Raw genomic sequence first — 24196 nt, forward strand, 5'->3', positions numbered from 1 at the left:
TTTAGCCTGCCTGGCTCATGGCTTCTCCTATGCTTCTTGCTTCTTTGTTTCCAGTGTGGTTAATGCCGAATACATCTGTTGAGCTTTATGATTTCTTCGTTATGTTAGTTTCGGTGTTGATTGCTTGATATGCTTCCTCCCAGGTTCCTCTTCCACGGGTTATAGCTGACGCCAGGTCTAATTCAATGGTGGCTTTCACTACCTGCTTCTCCACCGCTTTGAGACCACCTTCTCTTGGACGGTTTCTCCACTCCTCTCCTTTCTCGGTGACGGCAATGCTTTGTGACTTGCTTGATCCCACCTCTCCCAAATGGTCTCCACTGTCTTGGTGATCACCACCTCTGCTTGTTTCATCTTTGCTGGGCTCTCACCACTCCTAGAGATTACTCCCTTCTTATCAGACTCTTCTTCTCGCCTTTCTTGGCCCATGTCTCCTCACGGTCGATCTTTCTTTTGTCTTCTGGCTCTTTTCTAGTTCACTCCTTTAGCGGCTTTCATCTGCTGGCTTTGGGGAATCTTTCTTAGTTTCTGCTTGTGCCTCTCAATTAGCCTCTTTCTTGGGTGGTTCTGCTTTAGGTTCTTTCTTTTTAGACTCATCTTGGGGGGCTTCTTGGAGCTCTGTCTTAGGTGTCTCCTTCTTCAAGCCGCTTGGAGATTCTGCTTAGGTGTCTCTGTCTTCTGCTTGTCACAGCTGTTTTCTCCTTCCAGATTTGGGCCTCCTCCCTTTCACTTTGTCTCCTTGATACTTCTGCTTCACTTTCGGCTGCCCTTGCTTCTGGTCTTTTTCTACCAGGTGACTCTTTGTCGCTACCTGCATCTGCCTCTACTCCCTTCTCATCACTTTCCTCTGCTTCTTCTTCTCCGCTAGTCTGTTTCTCCTCTGCTTTCTCATTCTCAGCAGAGGCCTTGCCTCGGGTACATTAGTTTCCTCTGCTCCTCCTCTGCATCGCCCTCTTTTCTTTTCTCCCTCTCCTCCTCTTCCTCCTCCCTTTCTCTCTTCCTCTTCATCACCCTTCCAGCTTCTTCTTCTTCTGCCTCTTCTTCTTCACCTTCCTCTTTCTTCCCTCCTCTTCATCTCAGCAGGTGCCCAGAGGCTAATGGTTTGCCAGAAAATCACCCTCCTCTCTGCTTCTCCTTCTCCTTCACCTTCTCCTCTTCTCCTTCCTCTTCACCTCTTCACCTCCTCTCTTTCTCACCTTCCCTCCTCACCACACCTTCTTCATCCTTACCCTCCTCCTCCCTCCCTCTTCTTCTCCTTCTTCTTCTCCCTGTCTCATGGACAACTCTTCCTGCCATCTCAGCCAAAGCCTCATCCATCTCAGACTTCATCCTCCACCCTGGTCTCCCTGGATGATCTCTTCTACAACTTCAGGTTGCACTTTGGGCTTTGGAGCTCACTTTGACCCAGCCTTGAGACGGACTGGCGATATGGGAAAGTACAAAGTGGCTCTCCTCTGGTTAAAGTTTTCTACATAAAGCAAAAAAGGCATAAAATTGCAATTTGTATTTTTTAAATCTGAATATGAAGACATTTCTATAAAAATATGTGTATACTGCTAATAATCTGCCAAATACAGATTAAGTGGTTTTTTGTTGCATAAAAATAATATATTTTCCTATCCTCATATTTGCATTAATAAATATTTCATTAAATGTCAAAATGGTAATCATAAATAAATATATACATAATATTTCAATAATAATAAAATATCATATATTTATCAAAAATATGAAATCTAATAATAACAATACATTTGCTTATTTTTAATAATAAATGATAATGTAAACTAATAAACAAAGGTATTTACAACATACATATGCAAAATATTTCAATCTTACCTGTATGCAGCAATCTCTATATCTAGATATCATTGACATTCAGGAGGTCTTGTATTCACGAAGATGCTGTACATCTCCCATTTCAGGCTCTTTAGCTATCTTCCAGCTGGTGGATGGTTTCAGTGCATCAGACACAAGACAGGAAAGTTTAGCTGCACAACTGCATAAAATGCAGAAAGAAACTGCTGTGTATCTCTCAAGATAATCATTTTTATATAAATATGTTCCTAGCATGCTTCAATGTACTTTTGTTTATATGATCTCTAATTACCACCAATTAAATTACAAATCACAGTATCACTGTATGGCTTCAAGGGCAAACTACTAGGTGCAGGCATTCAGCATATGTAGCATGAGGTGATTTCGGGACACAGCCAATGAGCGAACCTGCCTCTGCTCTGGACTTTGAAGAAAGAGCGGGAGAGACTGCACTGTGGGTGTCTGGCCCTCCTTAACCCTTCTAACACTATCCACTGCACTCATGATGTAATGAAGCATCATATGCAAATCCTCCGTGGATGACCAGCCAGTTCTCTGCTTTCAAAGTAAGCTCAAAGAGGAAAGCATTACATGTGCTGGGCGCAGACTCTTACTCGTGACTTGATTTCATTATCGGTGATAGCAGCAGCACATCTGAAAAGCCGTATTGATTTACGTGATGCACTACAGTACAACCGCAGCAAGGCTGCACAATTGGATCACTGCAATATTCAGAGTAGCGAGTTATCTGTGGCAACTGAGCAACACTATTTTATCAAAACTGTACACATATTACTATCTTTCTCAACTTTAAAGCACTTTACACGTAACGATCAGTCTTGCATAAAAACTCACTTGTTAAAAGCGGGTAGCCTATATTTATTGTTTGCGTACCTGAAGGCTGCCAAGGTCATTGCTGTGTCGGTCCTCTATGTCGTTCAGCTGCCTCTCCAGAGACTCTTGGTTCCTCGGACAGACTCAACCCTGATGGTTTTGGACTGTAACTGGCGGCGATAGTTCATGATCCTGTCCAGTGCGGATTTGATGGCGCTTTATTTTGCCTGGCGCCCCCGTGAGCCTGGAGTAGTGGCAATACGAACCAGTCTTCACCTGCTGGAGGCCGGCGTCGAGTGGCTCCTCTCCAGCTGCGTGCAAAAGCGAATCTCCCGCAGCGCTGCGATATCTCGCCTTCTGGTAGTCCCTCTTCTCCACGGTGATCTGCGACGCTTGCACTTTTACCGACAGATCGCCGGGATTCCTCTTGGTGGTTGCTGCGGATGAAAGCGATCTCGTCCTGCAGGGACTGCACTTTGGCTCGGCTTGACGAGCGCTGAGTCACCCATGTCCTTCTTCTCTGGCACGCACCATCGCCTCCTGGTCTTCCCGATGCGCGCTTCCTCGCCGAAGCGGATCCCCGAGGCGCTGATGTTCTGCCGATGTGCTCGGTGTCCAGGGATGGATCTGCGCTTCTCGTGATGGATCTGCTCCAGCATGGAGCGCAACTCCTGCAGCTCTTGGTCATAAAGTTCGCCCAGCCGAGACCGCGACACCTGCTTCCGCCGCAGTGCCCGGATCTCCGCCTCCGATCTGCTTGTTCTGCTGCTCCAGAGTGCACCTTGTCGATGCAGCCGGCGCGGTCGCTGAGTCCTCGGGAGCTGCTCCTTCGTTGAGCGCTTGTAGTCCTGCTGAGGATGGAGGTCTGGGTGTAATCGAGCTGTTTGGTGGAGCTCAGAACCATGAGCTGTAAGCTCGCGCCACCGGGACGTTGGGTCATCCTCAGGAAGAAGAGCTGGGCTTGCCCGCGACCAGGTCTGGGAGCGGAACCTGCTGGAGGCCTGAGAAGCCTGTCCTGGTGTCCATCACCTCCGGGGCTTCCATAGCGTCTATCGGATAACCATCCGGACGGACGGGGTGTGAACGTGCAGATGAACAGAAGAGTGAGGCAAAGTATATAGGCAGGTGTGTGGGCTCTCTCAGCGCTGGATAGCCGCCCTCTACTCGCCTTTATACCCAGGCGCTGTTGCGAAAAGCTTCGGGTTTGTTTTGATCGACCAATGATCCGACGATGGGAGTGGTCCTGCGGTTTACAGCACTTACTCTCGCCGCGTTTCGCTTCCTGGTCACGCTTAACTAGTGCCCGGGAGGCTAATCCAGTGTGCGGTTTATCATGTTAACTCAGAAACGACGGCGTTCTAAAACTTAACTTTTAAAGCCCGACTGAACACCAAAGGTGTGACGCACGGTGGTGTTTAATGCAGGTTATCTCACGATCAAAGCAGATCTACTCGCAGTTCAAAAATGAGTCAAAAACAAACATGTACGCTTTGACAACCAATACGAAGCCATAAAGCTCCATTATTCGCGCTACATGCGAACGTTAAAATGCAGTTTCTTACTGCGTATATTAATAGATATGTTGGTTTGGGATAGAATTGCATTGTGGGTATGGGCTACAGTTACGGTCGATGGGATATCATTGGTACGGACAGAGCTCGGCACGCAGCTTCCAATCACCGACTGGAGCGTCTACAGTCAGCACTGGCGATAGCGGCCGTGATTCCGATACAGTCATGGGTGCATTCAGCTGCACTGTAGTGGTTCTGGATCCTTCTTTTTCAAAACGTGACATTGCTGAATATTTGAAATGAAGTGACATTTAAATGATAACAATTTCTTACGCAAGAAATAACTGAGTAGGAGAGTTTGTTTTCTGGAAACTCATATATGCAATCAAAACATACAGGAATTCAGAACCGTACTATCTGTGAATAAAATAAACGTCTTTATTCAGTTTAAAAATGTTGAGGTGGCATGCAGTTCTGAAGGTTTTGCTAAAAACTATGTTGGTAAATAATATAGTGTTAACAAAATAAATAAATTAAAATAACCAGAATCAAACATCAAAATAAAAAGCAAAAATCAGTTAAAACATTTTAAGTTATTTATTTGATCATAGCATCTTTTTAAAGTGTTATATTCCATTTAAATATATTTCCAAATACAAATATCATGCAATTATAATTATATATTGTCAAAATGATATCTTAATGTTTTAAATATCAAATAATATAGTCATAATGTATATTTTATTTACATTATATTATTTTATTGTATGCTTCTTTTAAAGGAATTCTGTAGCACTGTTTCTGTTTCTGCACAACATTATTTGCTGTGCAGTTCTAATCTTTAAAAAATAAATAAATTAAAAACAAATACATTCTATATAGAAAGTACTACTTTTATTTGCTTCACAATGCCAGGCTTTAGAATATACAGTATATGATCATCTTAAAGGCACGACAAATCTACGATATAATCTCTTTTCTAATGAAACCTGAGAAATTACACAGCTGTAAACAGGCTCAAAAATGAAAAAATTAAAGTAATCCACATTGCTTTTCAAAACATTTGAAAGTTTCGGCAATATTGTTTTCATTCAGAGTACATATTTCATAAGATGCTCGTAAGTAAAAGTGTTGAGATGGTGATTGATCCAGAGCTGCAGCTGCTGTAGATAATTCACCATTTGTAATCAAAGAGTACAAAGTCATTTTGACCTACACAGACATCTAGCATTAGCACCATAATTTCCCACATTTCCGATTGCTCAGCACGGAGTTTAATCATATCACCAAAAATTCTAAATGATTCATCGAAATGTTCCACCTAATCCCATTGGAACCACGAGAGACGATGAATTTGTCCTCTGAGAGGACTAAATGAGATATTTCCAATTAATTACCGCCTTATTCCTATTTGCTGGTTGGGTTTGCGTCCGAGTACTAATGCGCTAAGCCGATTTAGCCTGTGAGCAATCATTCAGAGCAGCGCAGAAGAGCTCCGAACTCGATTGACCTTATGCGTCTCTAATGCCTGCCCTGGCAAAGAATTCATCCTTCAAAATGTGCAAATCATCCCTGAGGAGCAGGGCGCTGTCGCCAGAGCAAGCTTTGTGGCCAAGTGCAGAGCAGTGCAAGCTTAAAATTCAATGCAGGCTACCAGTAATGCTGCAGGAGCACGCTTTATACAGTACCAGCCTACAGGATGCATTATTGAACAAATTATAATGTGACTACATTACGGGCAGCTGAGCCCAAATCAGTATGACAGCCGGCGAGGCACGACGAGAGTGATTTATTAATAAACAACGCTTGAGGGAGGTATGCGTGCATTAGTGGAGTGGAGGTGAACAGTCACGTTAACGTAAAGGATCAGATGGGACTGGTCGTGGGAATATGTTCGTGCAAAACCCATCACTTCAAAAAATGAGTTGCAAACCAACTTCTGGTGCAAATGCAGAATAGCAATGCTGATTTAAATCTCTTGGGGATACTGTTGTTAACCAGCCCTGAAGGGATTCTTCTGTTCTGTTCCTTCCTGATGAGACCGATGACTTCAGCAGTAATCTGCAGACAACGTGAGAAGCGCTTTATATCTGAAAGCTTTGTGAAATACATTGGTCTGCACCTGTGATCTATTCAAGGACTCAATCTGAACGCTTTTCCATCCCTTGCCCTCTCTCGGTGTTTTTCACTGGCACATTTTTTATTCACTAGAGCCAGAGGAAGGGTTAATGGGCAGCGCTGGCACTGAAAGTGCGTAGGTTGATAGAGACCCTGCTGGTGTCTTTTTAGCTTTGATTTATGGCCGTATTCTCATCAGCCCTGAGGTGGTTAGCAGAAGCAAGACGTTGGGAGCCGCATATCGAGATGGGAAGCAGAGAGCAGCATCATATGAGCGGAGAGCCTGAAACGACTAAAAATACACAAAATATAACTTCGTTAGACACAGCTAACATCATGTGTATGGTAATCATGCAGTCGGAGTACTTGGAGGGCTGTGAAATAAAAGTGCTTTAACTTTATATTTGCATATACAAGGCAAGAGCGAAACAGCAGTAGATGTTATAAGGGTGGTGAGTAAATGCTGTAAATCCATGAGGCAGATAATAGTACATTGTAAATAATTACATTACTTAAAGGCTTAAGCCAATTACAAATTAATTTACACCTTATGCAGCATTAAAGGAATGCATTGAATGACTCAGCAAAGTGACAGCAAAGATATTTACAGCTTACAAATGATGTTCATTCCACATTTTCTACATTGATGTTCATATTAAATGATTTCTGAAGGATCGTGTGACTCTGAAGACTGAGTAATGTTTTTTTCTTTTCTGTGAACACTTGAAATAGCTGCCAAGTCTTTAAAAAGCATACAAAAATATTTCTTTTGAAATGCCAAGGAGCCCCAAATATGATCAATACACGTATGGTCTCATTCTAAAATTCTAAAAGATATATATTTTTTGCACACAGACCTAATATTGTCTAAAATATTAACTTTCTTTTTTAAATTATTTTCTAAAATTTTCCACGTACCCCTAGCATTTCTGAGGAATTATACATTATATTTGTGTTCTGAAGTCATATGGATTAATTTTGTGTAATGCCACATTTTACAGGTTTTGTTGCCTATGTCCTGCTCTCTAATCAAATTTCATTTAAAGGACAGTTCACCCAAAAAATTAAAATTCTGTCATTAATCACTCACTTCTCTCATTTTGTTCAAACCCATAAGATTTTTTGTTCATCTTTGGAGCACTTGGATTAAAATATTTTTGATAAAATCTGAAGAGCTTGCCAGGAAAAGGCAGCAAGAGTATCAGTAAATAAGCCAATGTAACATCAGTGGGTTATCTTAAGTTCACGTGTCATGAAAATTCTTTTGTGCTGAAGAAAACAAAATAATGATTCTCTTTCTGCCGTCTGAATAAATACTATCACTGATGCGGTTCATTAGGACAGGACAATATTTAGCTGAGATATATAACCTGAAAAAATCTCATTTAAAGTTGTTCTAATAGATGATGCCCATGAAGGGTCAGAAAAAAAATTAAATAAATAAAAAAAAAAAAAAATATATATATATATATTGAGTATATATATATATATATATATATATATATATTAGCATATATATATATATATATATATATATATATATATATATATATATATAATTTGTGTTCAAGATGAATGGATACCGCTTGGGAACAAGTGGCTGAGGTGATTAGTGTGAGCCATGAAAGAACTTAAATTTTGGTAAATCATACACAGAAACTCTGTGTCAGATTAATATAACATCCAAATAATTACAATATAGTGGAGTTACATTTCAGTCTGTTCTCACATAAAACATCATATGGCTTCATAAGACTGAAATGTACTTGTTGGAGTGTGGTCAATGCCATTGTATGGATAGATAAAAAAAGATTTCTCCTTTTAGAAGCATTTTTGTGGTTCAATTTGTAGAACCAGTGCATTTTTTTCAGGCTTTTGAAGAGTATCAAGTAAAAATAGTATACAGCTTTTTGAATGACATAAAGGCAATAAACAAAGACAGGATTTCATTAATAGGTGGAACTATACTTTAAAAGAGCAGGCAAAGGTGGCAAGACTTGACAGCCATATATCACCCTAACTTGGATCATCAGCTCAGCTTTTCTCTCTTACCTACCACATCTCTCTTTGCAATTTGGGTGTCAGCAACCCAAACGCATTTGTTATATCTGAATGCTTGCTCAAACTTCCCCAGGAGGGCTTTTTATTAAACTAAAAATGACGACACCAGAAACTGTGTCTATTTAACTCATCCCCAGGAGCACGCAATCCACTCCCACAGGTTTTTTCCTCAGCTATCAGATGCACTCTCGGGACCCACGCTACAATGGATGAACGGCAAATTATATTTGAAAGCAAAATACCAAGGCAGAGGAGTAGAGTTTAGGCTATGGCTGTATTTCAGGGCGCAGATCTGGAGGTGGGTGCAAATGCATGAAGTCTGTAGGTTGAGTCACATCTCTCTTCACGGGCACTGTGTTGGAGGATGGGATGATGTCATATAGAGAGAGGGAGGTGTGTGTGTGTGTGTGCATGTGGGTGTGGGGGGTGCATATGGATAGAGGAGGGGCTGCCTATATACGCAGCTTTTTCTATCTGCAATGCATCAGCAGCTTCCCCATGCCTTTTCCTTCTTCCCTTCCTCTCTTTCTGCTGATCATATTTTCAGTTACTGCTAATGCAATATACGCCTGTGGCCCTGCACCATTTTCTAGAAAATCGGCATGTTTCTATTGCATCTGCAGACTGTGAAGAAGTTTAGCGCTTTATTTGTGTCTCAGTTAGCTTGGTCTGTGGGTGGACCCTCTGGTCACGTGACCTAACCAACTAATCCAAACTTGAGTCCTTCATCAGGTGAGAGCGCTCGAGGTGTCATCGCATCACTGATGTCCTGTCGACAAATTGTCCTCCTAGGGGACAATGTAAAGGAGACCGCTTACCCTTCTCATAGATTAGATTAGCTAACAAAAGATGACTTTCAGCAGAAAAGGACCAGATGCACGCATTACCATCGCGCTAGGCTGGACTCTCGCTTGTCTTATCCCTGATATACGCGACTGTCTAAAATGATGCTGTAACTAAGTTGTTTTTACTGCACCTCCCAAATGCTTGTCTCCATAAGGACAGCAGTTTTATACACTAACTGGGGTCATCGTGTCATAGGATCGCGGGAGGCTTAGTTTACTTTTTGATGAAATGACTTATCCATGACTAAAACAAATGATAGCAATAAAGCATTGATAAATGGAGGGAGAAGTTCACACATAAAAACGCCTCTGAGACGTTTCTTAGGCTTATAATCACATTCTGTCAAGCGGCTATGCTGCTTTGGGCCCATAAGCCTGTGTGTGTTGTGTGGAGAAAATTTTATTCTACTTGGACTGTGAGCCAATTCTTTGGGGCATTTTATTATGCAGAACTAGTTCTTAGTTCTACCTACTATAAATATAGATCTGAAAGATGGATTTGTTGCATCATTTGGCCTTTTGCAGTTTTGCCTTTAAGTCTTTTCCTATGCCTCTCTCTCTCTTGCAAATTCAGCATAATGTTATTACTATTCTCAAATCAACTAATTTCAGCTTTCCTGCTATGGATTTATTTGTAGTTTTTTTATATATGTAATACCATTCTCGAGTTGTATTTTTCTTTTTCTTTCTTGAAAGAAGTCTCTTGAGCTGCATTTATGTTCAGCAAAATAGTATTGTTTAAATCAGTATTAAAATGCGGGAACCAACATTTTTTTAATTATTTTGCTTTTAATGCTGAGTTATGTCTTCAATGTCACATGATTTGCTCTGATAAGTGCTGAAAACAGCTGTTGCGTAGCTTTTTTAATAGAAGTATATACAAAACATCACTGGTCATTTAAATGGTTAAATAGTTTTTTTGTTTAACCATGACTTTTCCTCAAAAAAGTTCTAATTTGGTTCTTACAATAGTTAGTAAGGTAGTTGTTAAGTCATTGGGTAGGATTAGAATGTATAAGGTCATGCAGAATAATGTAGTAATATCTGCTTAATTATTGATAATAAATTGCTAATATTCTAGTGATATGTGCATGCTATAGTACAACTTAGAAACCCTAAAATAACATTTTTCTAACATTAAATGTCTTTCAATGAATTGTCAATCAGCCCTGAATGAGCTATTGCTTTCCTCTAAAAAGAATAACCAACCTTTGAACAGAGTATAGTGTCAGGCTGAGACAGCATGAATTATATTATTATACATTTACCATTTGCAATGAGAGACAATAAAGCTGCATCTCAGAATAAATGTGCAAAAAGTAAGTTTATAACCTAGGGACTTAAGATTCGAATTGCAAACTGTTCTGAATGCTGAAAAAAAAGAGCTGAATATGTTCATTTCTGATGTTTTGCAGAAGGCCTCTTATTCACTGTAACTGTAATACGAGGCCATGTTTTATTTATTTTGCATCGAATAACCTTCATGAAATAGTGCAACTGTAGAAGGTTCACAGATAGCAGGTGCTTTGACCTGGTTTGCAAAGCTTCTTTGCTCTCTGCCAGGATCAAAGTTCACAGACATTTGTCACATAGACAGAACACAGGTCTAAAAGCTTCGACTTCACCTGTCAGCCAGCTGGCACTGTGACTCTTACATACAAACCGCCTGTACAGCTAATAAGATTAATAATTCATTACACTAAGAAAATGGATGACCCATTGATTAAAACAATATAATTAATTTGTTTGACTTTTTAAGAAAATCACAAAGGAAGACATATACAAAACAAGAAGGTATAGGGATCATAAATCTTTCATTCTTTTGTTTTAAAACAGCTGGAGGTCCCAGACTATAAGACTATATATGTGACCACAGACTATAAGCAGATTCAAATACATATAAAAGCAGACAAGCATCTATGCAATAAAACATAAAACAATCGATTCCTTACAGCAAATGAATTATTACATCATTTCACGATGTTAGTAGTTAAATGCTGGGTGACCCATACTTAAGAGCATATTCATGTGTGATCTGTGATCTTGGACTTTGGTCTAAGATAATTGTTATCTTATTCAGTTGTCTAATAAAATAATCAATCCACAGCATACACCTGAAAACAAATATTTTTACATTGCAGTAATATAAATATTAAATTCTGCTGACATAGTTAATGTTTTTTTATAGGTCTGGTAGTAGATATAGTTTCCCACAGCGGACTCACGGGAAATGGCAGAGAGAAAATAACAGTTTTAATATTGCCAAATAATCAATTTTCAATATAAAGGAGCTGTACTGGAAAGCAATGTGTCATTATTCAGCTTCGGTTTGGTTCATTTCAGATTTAAAGAGCTGTGAACAAGTATCGACTCTTTGGTGAATAGAACAGCAAAAGATCTGTAATCAGCAAGAATGTATGGCTTTAATGAAATTTATATTGCAAATGTAATTAATACTGGCTATAACTGTAATATTATACGTAATATTTAAGGCATTTTATATATCTAACATGTCCAAAACGTTTTGTGACCACTGTATACTGTTGCACTGCATTTATTGTTCACATCTCTACATGTGCATATACTTTATGATGTCCTTGATTGTATTGAGTTGTGTTTGCACTTTCTGGTATGTATTATATTTATTGCTGTGCTCTACCATCCTGTGCTTAACTCTGCTGTGCTGACCTGCCTTGAAATTCTAAAGAGCTGGCCTCGGGACAAAATACTGCAAAATGTTTCACTGGGACATCACCCTTCAAAAAGGACTTATTTCTTCAATAACTGATGCTAAAGGTACATGTTAGGTAGCATATACATATCAGTGACTGAATGGTACATCTTCTGTACTTCTGTATATTTTAGGTTTTTCTATATACCTGCCTGCCATATGCAGCTTCTAACGGCACTTTGAACAGAACAGACTATTTCCACACCTTCATCTCAGTAATTTGTTTTCTTCTAGCCAGAGCCAATTAGATAATGAATGTTTTACACACAGTGCAAGCTCAACATGCCAGGAGTTTCTGAAATACGCTGACTCTCTTCTTCGACTCTCCCAAGCTTTTATGCATAAAATGCTAATAAAATTCAAATGACACTTCATATCCGTGCACAAAAGATCATTTTGCAGTATTTCTGAGTGGGAGGGTATATATGTGAATTTAGATCACTGCAGATACAGCTGAGGGGGGAAGACACTGAATTTTCTAGGGTGATGACACTGCTGTTGACAGGTACTTTGTATATTTACATTCTCTGGTCTCCTTTCTGCAGTACAGAGTATCTGATATTTAATCAAAAGCTGTAACGCAATGCTGTCTTACTCTCGCGAGGTGAGGAGATATATGGATGTGATTAGTTTTTATGGCAAATGAGGCAGGAGAGCTGTCTCACTGTAGCCTTGAGTCGCACTCCAGAAACCCGGCCGGCCCACAGTAACATGCTGCTTAGCTAACAAACAAATAGAATCAGAGAAGCATGATGTGATTTTTAATGTGATGTGAGTCATGCTGCAAAAATGAACCACAGATCAACTTGGCAACTATTGATATTGCAAATGCAAATAAAAAGTTGTGTGGTTATAGATATTTTATTAGGCTACTTTACAAATAGTATTTTATAGATAGAGAGAGAGAGAAAGATATATATATATATATATATATATATATATATATATATATATATATATATATATATATATATATAGTGGTAATATATTAAAATGTGCTTTATATGCTTAAATATGCATTATATACATCCTAAATTAGTTACAAAACGTAAATCACGATAAAGACTTTGGATGATGAAATTGATGAATCAGATCAGAGAGAAGTGAAACTGCTGCAGTTCCATACACACAATGAGCAGCCTATGGTCTTTGCATAAATCGAAGCATTTGCCTGTTATAAATTTTTTTAAATTAAATTCCGATTGAGTTCGATGCATTAGGATCTGCATTTTTTGCATCAACTAGTAGTAATTTTGATAGAAAAGACAAATAGGGAATTAAAAAAACATAAAAACACATACAAAAGTTTGCACTCTGTGTGCAAGGACTTGTTTTCTAAATATACACTCTGTGTGTCTTTTTTATACATAATAAAAATATGCACTTTTAGCTTTTTAAGTACACAAAATGTGTTAAATTTAGATAAATATTAATCGCTATTCAATGCGTTTACGGCACTTGTGGAAGGACTGATTTAAATTCATGAAATTAAAAGTTGTGTTTTTTAAAAGCCTCTTAAAATTAAAATATATATATCTTTCAATACTGTAATGTTAAATGGCTACCATATAATATAAGTGTATTATTGTGAAAAAAAAATTAGTTGACAGCACTGATATATCAAAATGTTATTATTGTAAAGTGTTACGCTTGCATTATTTTTGTATAGTGTAGTGAATCCCTGCATAGAGACCCTGTGACTGAAGCCCAGCTAGGGTTTCTGCTGCCTGTCGGCTCTGGACCGCCCAGTCTGGGATGGGGAAAATGAAAGGTGTCCGCAGGGGCCCACTCAGGCTGATATCCGAGCGTGAGAGATGAAGAGTGTATTGATAATGGTGCAACCTCTTTTCTGCACTACAGAGCTGCTTTTGCTTCCTGTGTGTTCATCTGAGCGTGTGTTTGTGTGAGGTTTTGCTTTGGTGGTGCTCTGTTACATTCAGCTTCCAGATAATGCTGCCTCTGTTGGGCAGCGATAAACACAGGGCACTATAATGCTGACTTGCAGACTTGAAAATTCTGCTGAGACAGCTGCATAAGTGGAGAAACAACACCCTGCGTCATCTCCAAAATTGTTTCTCAATACAAAGCTGCATATTTCTCTCATAGAGCCATGGCTATAGAGCTGTCCGTGGGCTATGAGACGCATTTGAGGTGACCTTGGGAAAATGCATGCTGGGTAAAACGGGCAGAGAGGAGCAATATTGCTTAGTGGAGAAATATGCAGAAACTGAAAGGGAGACAAAGTAAAAAGAGTTCAGTTATTCAAATGATTCAAAAGAATTCAAAAAGTGATTGATGAACTGATTATTAAGTGTTGTTATGTTGTTCCATCGCTTTCTATGATGCTTTCCAGTATGGAGGTACAGCCCCCATTTTTCTTCTCTCTCTTCTTCTTTTTTTTTTAAAGAAACTTGGAAATCCATTGATTTAGTTTTTCAGTGAGAGCAATGATAACAATAATAACGAAATACCTTATTTTAATTTCTGATTGCATAAAATATTTGTATTTAATATATATTTATGACTAATCACCCTTAAATTACGTTTATTGATTTTGCTAATTGTTGTTGGTTTGTTACAGCTCCTCAGTAATATTTTTTTATATATTTTTCTGACATCATGGAATTCATCTAGAGACATAGTAATAATAACATAATAACAGCAACAGCATGATATTTTGCATTAATTGAGGTTTTTCAATCATATTTATAATTTTTATTATTAAATAAATATAATATTATTATTTTATGATTCTGATAAAAAAAAGAGTTGTAAACAAAAACTAAAAAAACATGTTTATATTATTTAGTTATTCTCCAGTGCTAAGCTTATAATAATAATATGAATAATAATAATAATAATAATAATAATAATAATAATAATAAAATAAAAAGATAATATTTTCTTCATATAGCATTTATCTGAGTCAAAATAATAATAATAATAATGTTTGAGATTATGAAGGCAAAAGAATGAACACAGAGTTATCAGAAGAATTAATATCATAAGTTTCAAATGGAAGAGCATCTAAATGCTCCACTAAAGCGCCTCACATGAACAATGTCACATTTATTTAGTAAAAATCATAAAGCTTTGTGATTCTTTTTTTGAATCCGCAGATTTTCAATGTGCTCTCAGACTCTTGGACCTGTAGGTCTGTCTGCTTGCAATCATGTTTTCTACATTTGCATCACCAAAAGCGCATGTTAGAGTTCTAAACACAAGGATATGGAATAGAAGAGGTTTTCCAAATGTAGAAAACTTTTGGTTATTCATCTTACATACTTTGCCTGCTGTTTAATTCACTCTGTTGCTTCCGAGAGATCAAAGACACGCAGTATCAGGCCATAGGAGCACTTCTCTTATCCTTCCGGGAGACGAAGCTTTGCGCTCCTCTCTGAATGCTGTCTGTGTAAAGAACTGTGCGTGTTTCTGTTAGTCATGGTGCATTTGCTGAACCTCAAGAGATCTGCCCAAGTCCTTGATGAAAAGCCTCTGCGAATGTCCCAAAGTAGCTCCTGCAATGCATGATGAATGCAGGAATCCAGTCTGGTCTCTAGCAGATTCCTCTCCATTAAATATTTAAAACTCTAAACGCAGCTACTAGGTAATGTAAGATATAAAGTATTGAAAGCTTCCTGTTTCCTTACCAAACCCCTGTGCTGGTAAAATCGCAGCAATGTTACAGAAACCTTTAGAATTTCATGCCACATAGAAAAACCAATGCAGAGCTTGAAAGAAAATCACATACTCCATTGGGGAGATCTGCTCCTTGAGATTTGACTCGCCCTACATTCTTTGATGATGCAGCAATATCTTAGCGTTGAGTGGTAAAACAATATAATCTAATTCTCTATATAATTCTTCATGTTTTTTTATTGTTATCAAACAAACTTAAATTTCTTTAGCGTAATATACATCTATTCACAGTTTATATTTTTTGTGTGTTCCACTTTTATTTGTTAGTAATTGAACTAATTTAATCTCTCCAGACCCATAAATAGCATTACAAAGTACATTTTGAATGCATCCTGAAATCTTTAAAATATATCATTTAATCTTATTATTGTGTTTTTGCATACAGTGCATACAAACCACGATGTTCTATGTTTTTTGTTTCAGTAAGAGAGAGATGTCTATGATTTCCCGATCATGCTTTATATATTTATATGTTATGCAAAACAAAATTTAAACTAAATCAATATATCTTAATTTCTTAGATAAATAACAAAACAGTAATAATAATTAAGCCTTAGACCTCCTTTTTAAATATGGATGAGTATAAACTATTTATTAATTTATATATGTATAGTATTTGTTAAAGTATTATTATTCTCAGAGGCATGTTAGTTTCATGTTTATTCATGCAATGTTCAATACATAAAGAATCAATCAATAATTTACAATAAATAAAAAAATGAATATTTCGGTCATCATTCCAGTTCATCTTGAGACAATTCTTCATTGTAGCAGATGTTTCATAAAAGCTTTATTCAAGCATTTTCTCATAATTTTTATGATATGGTAATTTTGCTCATGCAGTTTGAAATAATAAACGCGTTTCTTTCTGCAAAGTTCCCCAGACGGAGCCGTGCCAGGCTCTCACCCACCACCGCAACCACATCCGTTCAGAACCCTGGACTCACTAAGGCGCTCCATCCATCAGTTTCACTGTCACCATCACCCCACACCACATCAGTGGACCTGGTTGACTGAAACAGACATATCAAACATGTGTTGGGAAGTGACACGGATATAAGAATGTCCTGAGCACCTGTCACCAGGCCACAGGTATAAGAGCACACACCGCAGCCACGGTGTTTGTCCGGTCTCGTACTTACCAAGTGGACTTTCTGACTTTGCTCTGCAATAGTTTCACTTCTGACTTACTTCCTGTGTTCCACACTCCAGTCTTCATTTCTCATTGTGTGTCAATAAACGTGTGTGAATATATATTATTTTACCTACCTTCTGTGTAAAGTCCATTCAGTTACATTACCTTTTATATACATTTTTTCCGATTAATAATAAACTAAATTTAAATTTAAATAGATTTTTCTAATAATATTTGTCATGTATTTTTTTCTCCATGCCATCCTAATTTTAATTACTTGTGAATGCAGTAATTTTAAGCCATTGCTTTGCATTTTTTAATATATTTTACTTGTGTTTCATTTATTACATGCCATCTGTCTGTATTGCACTGTATGCAAAAGCTGATTAATGGATCCTGTCAGAGGTGAAAGAGGTCACTGAAAATCATCAATAAGCAATTAAATGCTCATTAACTGTTGACTTACGAGTTGTCAGTTGTGCAGTCTTTTCACAGCAGTACTGAAGTGTTAATACAACCTCTTCTCTCTCTCTCTCTCTCTCTCTCTCTCTCTCAATTTAATCAGATTTTATCTCCTCTTTTTACATTCAGTGGTTCCACTGGGCCTCATTTGTTCACCATTCAGCATTACTCCCTCTCCTCAAATTCACAGCTAACGCCCAGCTTCTGCAGTACTGCAGTCTCTCCTTTTCCAAAAGTCTCACCCCTCCTCTTGATCACTCTCTAGTTATCTGCAGTGAGGAGGAGGGAGAGGAGGAGAGATGCCGTGAGGAAGAGCACACCTCACGACTCGCGCTGCTGCTGCTGCTGCAACACACCCAAGGATCACCACTGACGCCTGGCAGTTCATCACAATTCATTCCATCGACAGTCACTTGGCTCGCAGAGTCTACGTTTGCTCATAACTCTCTCTCTCTCTCTTTCTTGCATGACTGTCCTCCTCAGGCCTCATTAATCAGAGCTCTCTAACCCGTTGCCCTCTCACAGGAGAGACAGCATCAAGACCTTGGTTCTTCAAGCTTCTTCAAAACTCTTGGGAGGTCCTCTGTAAGCTGGCCCATAACATTGCAACAGATTTGTCCGATCTAATCCTTACTAACTTGCATAAAACATTAAACAAGACTAAACTGCCTTTTGCTGCATAGAAAATAGCATTTTAATAATTCTATCCCGTTTGGTATAAGAAGAATGCCTTGATTTTGTTTGAGTTACTGAAGGTTTAACTTACATGAAACTTTGAATAAGGCTGAACTGCATCTTCCTGCAAATGATTCATAATACATTACTTATTTATATAATGTAAAAAGATATAATCTGTGACGTTTTTCTATAAGGTATCATTTGTTAACATTAGTTCATGTGTTACCTAACATGACTTAACAATGAACAATACATTTATTACTCTATAATAGTAATAAACTAGTAATCTAGTTACATAATAAAAAATAGATTTGTTTATTTTTTGTTCATGGTAGTTCACAGTGCATTAACTAATTATTAATGTTAACTAATTATGTCAATTAATTAGTAAATGCTGAAATAAGCATTAAATTAGACTGATATATGCTTTGAAAGTATTGTTCATTCTCAGTTCATCTTAACTAATGAACCTTATTTTAAAATTATCATATAATCGAATCCAGAATATATTAAACTAAATTAATACAATTGTATAAAAAATTTAATATAATATGTTTATGTTACATGTAATATTATATTATATATTAATACATTAAATATATATATAAATGTAATTATGTTTTATATTTTTATATTTTATATTAATTAAATGTTATATATTATTCTACATATAGATAACACTTTTAGTGAACAATAATAGCATTCTCTTTTTTTTGCACACATATCCAAATATATGACTGTATTCTGTAAAAAGAAATAAGCAAACATATTTCACTTTATAGTAACTAAATCCTGCTGGGAGGTTGTAGGTTAATTGCTAAACTCAGTACTTGATTACATTTATTTTGTAAATTTACTGACTTTATTAACTTGGAATAACAGGCTACAGGATTTTTTTTCCTATCACAGTTTGACAGGTGAACAAGAAGTTCAAGAACAGGCCATATGATCAGTCCAACCTGGGATGCCCTGAACTGGAGAGTTATCCCAGGACCTTTCAGATCTGGCCTAAATTCAATCAGCAAAATAAAGCGCCATCAATGCGATGGAAAATCGCTCAAGATATATCTGGAGATGTGATTAGAATAGATTGTGCAATTCTTAGAAGCTCCAGCCTGACAAAGACAAATGAATTAGATTAAGGTTTCTCTGGAAATATACCGAGGTTTTCTATTTAACAACAGGAGCGTGTCAGAAAAAAATGCTTGAGCGAGTAGGACGAGGTACCGCGAGGATATGACCGAGCAGAAACTAATGCAGCGTCGACAACATTCAGACGCCCCAATAAGTAGCAAAACGCTATATTTATAGTAGAGAAAAATCAGATATCCGATGAGCTCAGCACACGAAAGGCTTAATAACAGAGGTCTACAGGTTTATCGGATCGATATATTGTTGTCGCGCTGAACAAGGCCGTGCAAGGCTAACAAATCTGCTGTAATGTAACGCTGGGCGCGCGTCGACCGGGCGCAGCGCTAACATCATCCTGAAGCTGTTCTCAAGGGGCGTCGTAATTTAACCCGCATGTGAGCTTCAGCAGATTTCCGAGCAGGATACGAGAGAACCGGTTCGATACCGGGGAGCCGGTCGGAGGCTCCGAAACTATCTGTGCTTGCTACCTCCGTGCAGGTGAGAGTCAGCAAAAAACACACACACAAAAAAACCACAAGCGTCTTAACGGGAGCGCCGTGAGGTTCTACAGCGTCTACCTGCGCCTGTTCACGTCCAAGAACAAAAGATAGAAACAAAGGAAGTAAAGATGGGCGTCTGACTGGTGCAGCATTCACTTCAGGAGCTTTTTACACACTGGGGGGAAAAAGTGAGCGACATTATTTCTCTTGACAGGAAACGTGCGGTATTGAGTTTTTGAGTCTGGCTGCAAGCCTCATAAAGGTTTTCTGAATTCCCGCCCAGTGTTTTCTGCCAAATGAACGCTTTGACTGATGCTATGGGGTCGCTGCTGCATAGTCTCATTGTCCGAGCTGTTACTTGTCACAATCGGTCGTTTCATCACGATACACATTTCTGCCCGTATTTGTACTGTTAGTCACAGACCTGTAGTCCTGCATCTCACTTAGAAGGGTTTTATTTGTCGTAATGGATCGCTGAATTCATCAGTGATGAAATACATATTAGTTTTGATGCTCTAACGCTCTTAGATGTGGTAAAGTGGTAAATAAATGCAGTACAACTTTATTGTCAACCGGACACAAACACATACTTCACAGCATAGAAGTCTAAGTCTAAGATCTGAAATTTGAGATTAGTTTTAAAGCCTTTATAAACTGAAGCAGAAGTTTTAAAAATCCACTCGGATTCCACTTTTTGTAATGTTTGTCCTGTGGTGCCCTCTAGCGCTGAAAGCTTTATTTTACCATTTCTAATGTGAAAGATTATGTATGGTTGAGTAAATCGGTTTAACGTAAATAATCAGTTATTTATTATTATTATTTAATTATTATTTATTATTAATAATAAAATTGTTTTTTGTCATAGATTCCTATTATAGACGTTTTTCTGATTAATTATAAACTACATTAATTGACTTTTTCAATAATATTAGTCATGTATGTTTTTTTTCATGCCATGTTAATTCTAATTAGCTTTCTAAAGCCAGCCATATGTTTTTTTTGTAAAAGGAAGCTTTATGTTGTTCAAGTGTAAGGACTGTAAAAAAACTATACTGTAAAATATTCTTAATAATTCATATGAATAGAAGTAAATATATGAGTATAGTATAAGTATAGATGTTTCATTAGTTTTCGTAATTTACTATCGTAATTTAATTTATTTTTTTACACATTTTACCGTACATTATTCCCTAGCACTCCGAGTCAAAGGCCCCTTTAAATGTGGTCATTTAGTTTAAATTATATTATCTGAAGAGCTCTGTTGCCGGTATTTTTATGATCGTGCCTTGATCTCTTTCACCTGCAGTCAATTGGCTGATCCACAGGGCGGCGCTGCTAATTTATCAAAGCGCACGTTCCTGGAGACGGCGTTCAACGAAGAAGCGAGAACGGATTTGATCTCCCAGAATGCCCTTCGCTTCCTCTTCCTTTCCGCGGCCTGAGAACGTAAGTGCCGTTTACAATCACACCGCGGCGATGTTCAAAATAATCCCTTTTGTATCGCCATCATCGCGGGTTTTAATGTCCAAATGATACAACTACATGTTTACTTAGTTTGTATTCGACGTTCTCAGAGAGTATGACCGGTAAAGTTTAATTCCTAATGGTTTTTTTTGCTAGATGGGTTGTCGCCTGTGCTCTGCCATTTTCTAATGTAGGCATTGCACAGTCACCCGTCTTTAGGTGAACGTTATCTACATGTGAAGAATCTTTTATTTATTTTTAAGCTGATGTTTGCACTATATAACCTTTTGTAGTTAGAAGTTTAGCATATAGCTTACAAATGTACGACATGGCTGCGATGATGACTGACTTAGGACACTTTTGATGAATTCATGATACGAAATAAATGTTGCGTTTTTTCTGAGTAGCCATGTTTCTAGCTCGTGAGGTGAAGTAGGCTCTCAACTGTAGTGTTTACTTGGTTACTTTCTCCTACGTTATGTCTAAGCTTCCTATGTCGTTTTCTGACTCTCTCTAGATCTCTGAAAATGGTCCGCTACTCGCTCGACCCAGAGAACCCGACTAAATGTGAGTTGGCAGCTGCTTTAAACTGCTGTTTAAGATTGCTCTGTATTGAACTTGCTTAGTAATTGTGACACTGTTCAACAGCATGCAAGTCGAGGGGCTCCAACCTCCGTGTTCACTTTAAGGTAAGTTATACTGCTGACAGCTCGTTATTGCGCCCCGAACAGAGTGCAAATAGTGTATTTTTGTCCCAACAAAGATTCTTCACTTTAGAAGGTTTTTGAAACTTATGTTTTATCTTTAGGTCCTCCTGAGGGTAAACACGCCTCAAATTCATTCGAAGTTATTAATCCATTAATGTTTACCAAAGTAAGCTTTAAACATGTATAGTGAGTGAAAATGTTTTATTGAAGTTGACTTGATTGTCATCTTTTAACACAGGTATTCAACACTTCCTAAGGGCCCACTGTTCTGCAGAGTTTCAAACGCACCTGAAGCACCTAATCATGCTCCTTTAGACTGCTTGAAAATAGCAGTAACAAAATAAACTTTGCAGGAAAGTGGGTCCCCAGGAGCAGGGTTGAAGACCTGCTTCAACATACTGATGCTTTTTTTTTTCTCTAAACGTTAGTATTCCTACCCCTTTGTTTAATTGATAGTTGCACTCTGTATCGGTGTGATCACATTTAGCAGATGGCTGCAATGATGACCAACTTAGGACACTTTTGATGCATTCATGAAAACAAATAAGTTGCGTATTTCTGAGTGGCGTGTTTCTAGCTTGAGAGGGTGACGTGGGCTGGTTTATTTGGTTACCGTTGCCGCTTTTAATGTTGTCCTCAGAACACCCGTGAGACCGCCCAGGCCATCAAAGGCATGCACATCCGTAAGGCTAACAAGTACCTGAAGGATGTTATCGTGAAGCAACAGTGTGTTCCCTTCCGTCGTTACAATGGTGGTGTTGGCCGCTGCGCTCAGGTGAGGTTTGTCCTGTTTTAATGCTGCTCCATGTTGCTGTAATGACCATTTTGCAATACCTTTTGGAATTGACCCTGAAAAATTAGTCTACAAGTTCAAAAGTTTGGGTTTGGTCAAGTCCATGCTTGTTTAATTGTAGTATTGCAGGAATATTCAGATTTATTGAGCTACAATTTTAACACTGTTTTGAGTATTTTGAACAATTTGAGTATTAATGTAGCTTGTTACTCTAGTCATGTCAAATGATCCATCAGAAATATTTTTTTTCCTTCCCCCAGATGAGCAGTTACTGACACTTAAGAAATTGAGTCTAACTTACCCACTCTGAACCGTCAATCAATAAATCTTAACATGTTGCTTTTAAAGTATAGTATGAAATAATGAAGAGCACTTGAGAACTTGTTTTTTTTTTTTTTTTCTGTTTTTAGGCTAAGCAGCATAACTGGACTCAGGGACGTTGGCCCAAGAAAAGTGCCGAGTTCCTGCTCCACATGCTGAAGAACGCAGAAAGTAATGCTGAGCTCAAGGTAAGATTGTATGAACCATGACGGTAAACCTTTAGAATTAAAATCTGTATGATTTGGACATTTCGGCTCACCTGAACGCAGCTTTCACTAGGGCTGTTTCATCCCTCTTCTTGATCTTGTTAGGGTTTGGATGTGGACTCTCTGGTGATTGAGCACATCCAGGTAAACAAGGCCCCAAAGATGCTTGCGCAGGCGCACGTATCGTGCCACGGACGCATCAACCCTTACATGAGCTCCCCATGCCACATCGAAATGATCCTCACTGAGAAGGAGCAGATCGTTCCCAAACCAGAGGAGGAGGTTTCTCAGAAGAAAAAGGTATGTTCACTGACGATCAGTTACATTTTAAAATACAAATTGTGTGAGTGGCTGTAGTGATGACCGCTTAGGACACCTTTGGATTAAGGATGAAAGGAATCTTATTGAGCATCTGTTTGTTAAATGTGAGGACTAGACCTGGTAACTGTTTAACCGATTGTCTGTCCCCCACCACAGGTTTCTCAGAAGAAACTGAAGAAGCAGAAACTTATGGCTCGGGAGTAAAATGTAAATAAAGTCCAACATTCTGTACTACAAACTGACTCTGTTCTTTTTGTGCTTTATTGGTGGATGTAATGGCTTAAAGATGACACCAAGATTGTGTTTGGGGTTTTTTTTTTTTTTTTTTTTTTTTTTTTTTTTTTTTGTGGAACATATTTTGGTCTTTTGTAAATGCTTGAGTTAATGTTCCTAAAGGGAGCCTAATTTATGAATTGTTTTTCCGAATTAAATTATTCAATCTTGTTCAATCAAATGTTGAGATTGTGCACAGTGAAGTCTACCAATCAGGCATATAAAACACAAATCCATATAAACTGTATGCAATCCACATTTTGAAGTGGATCAAAGGTTGTCCTAGGGTAGGAATGGGTGTTTTGGTTTCAGGATGACTTTGAAAGGCTTTGATCCAGTTTAAATGTTAAAAACTGTCCAGGGACTGACTGATGATAATGGGAGATGTTCACCAGTAGAGGGCAATATAACACAACCTGCTCGTCTGGCACGTTGTTTTCGTGCATATTTCTGGGTTCATTTATAGTCAGGAGCTTGTTAGTTTAAATTTACAATATTAATAGCGTTTTATTTAGTAACTCTTAATTTTGCTTGTATGGTATGTGCATGCACATTGTTTCCATGTTTTATGGGGACTCTCCATGGGTG

General features: G+C 38.1%; 1 protein-coding gene, 3 non-coding genes and 1 pseudogene across 4 annotated transcripts; 4 read left to right on the top strand and 1 right to left on the bottom strand.

Annotated features, from left to right (window-relative positions):
• Positions 1-623: 623 nt before the first annotated feature.
• On the bottom strand, positions 624-4447 carry LOC122326981 (annotated as a pseudogene).
• Positions 4448-20890: 16443 nt separating this feature from the next.
• Positions 20891-23562, top strand: LOC122326891 (60S ribosomal protein L17-like). The gene is made up of 7 exons (XM_043222096.1): positions 20891-20969; positions 21505-21554; positions 21636-21676; positions 22335-22469; positions 22898-22996; positions 23120-23314; positions 23492-23562. Exons 2-7 carry the CDS (start codon positions 21515-21517, stop codon positions 23537-23539), a joined length of 558 nt encoding a protein of 185 aa, XP_043078031.1. The 5' UTR covers positions 20891-20969; positions 21505-21514; the 3' UTR covers positions 23540-23562.
• LOC122327012 lies at positions 21320-21395 on the top strand. Its single transcript, XR_006247546.1, has one exon. It is a non-coding gene; the product is annotated as a small nucleolar RNA SNORD58 (small nucleolar RNA).
• On the top strand, positions 22189-22261 carry LOC122327009. Its single transcript, XR_006247543.1, has one exon. It is a non-coding gene; the product is annotated as a small nucleolar RNA SNORD58 (small nucleolar RNA).
• Positions 23366-23427, top strand: LOC122327007. Its single transcript, XR_006247541.1, has one exon. It is a non-coding gene; the product is annotated as a small nucleolar RNA SNORD58 (small nucleolar RNA).
• Positions 23563-24196: the final 634 nt, after the last annotated feature.

This window comes from Puntigrus tetrazona, chromosome 21 (genome assembly GCF_018831695.1).
Source record: "Puntigrus tetrazona isolate hp1 chromosome 21, ASM1883169v1, whole genome shotgun sequence".
Classification (NCBI taxonomy): domain Eukaryota; kingdom Metazoa; phylum Chordata; class Actinopteri; order Cypriniformes; family Cyprinidae; genus Puntigrus; species Puntigrus tetrazona.

Bases quoted from the DNA above. Each gene is read 5' to 3' on its own strand.
- LOC122326891 (XM_043222096.1), top strand. From the start codon at position 21,515: ATGGTCCGCTACTCGCTCGACCCAGAGAACCCGACTAAAT. The intron at 22,997-23,119 runs GTAAGATTGTAT...TGATCTTGTTAG, and splicing joins AAAGTAATGCTGAGCTCAAG to GGTTTGGATGTGGACTCTCT. The intron at 23,315-23,491 runs GTATGTTCACTG...CCCCCACCACAG, and splicing joins AGGTTTCTCAGAAGAAAAAG to GTTTCTCAGAAGAAACTGAA.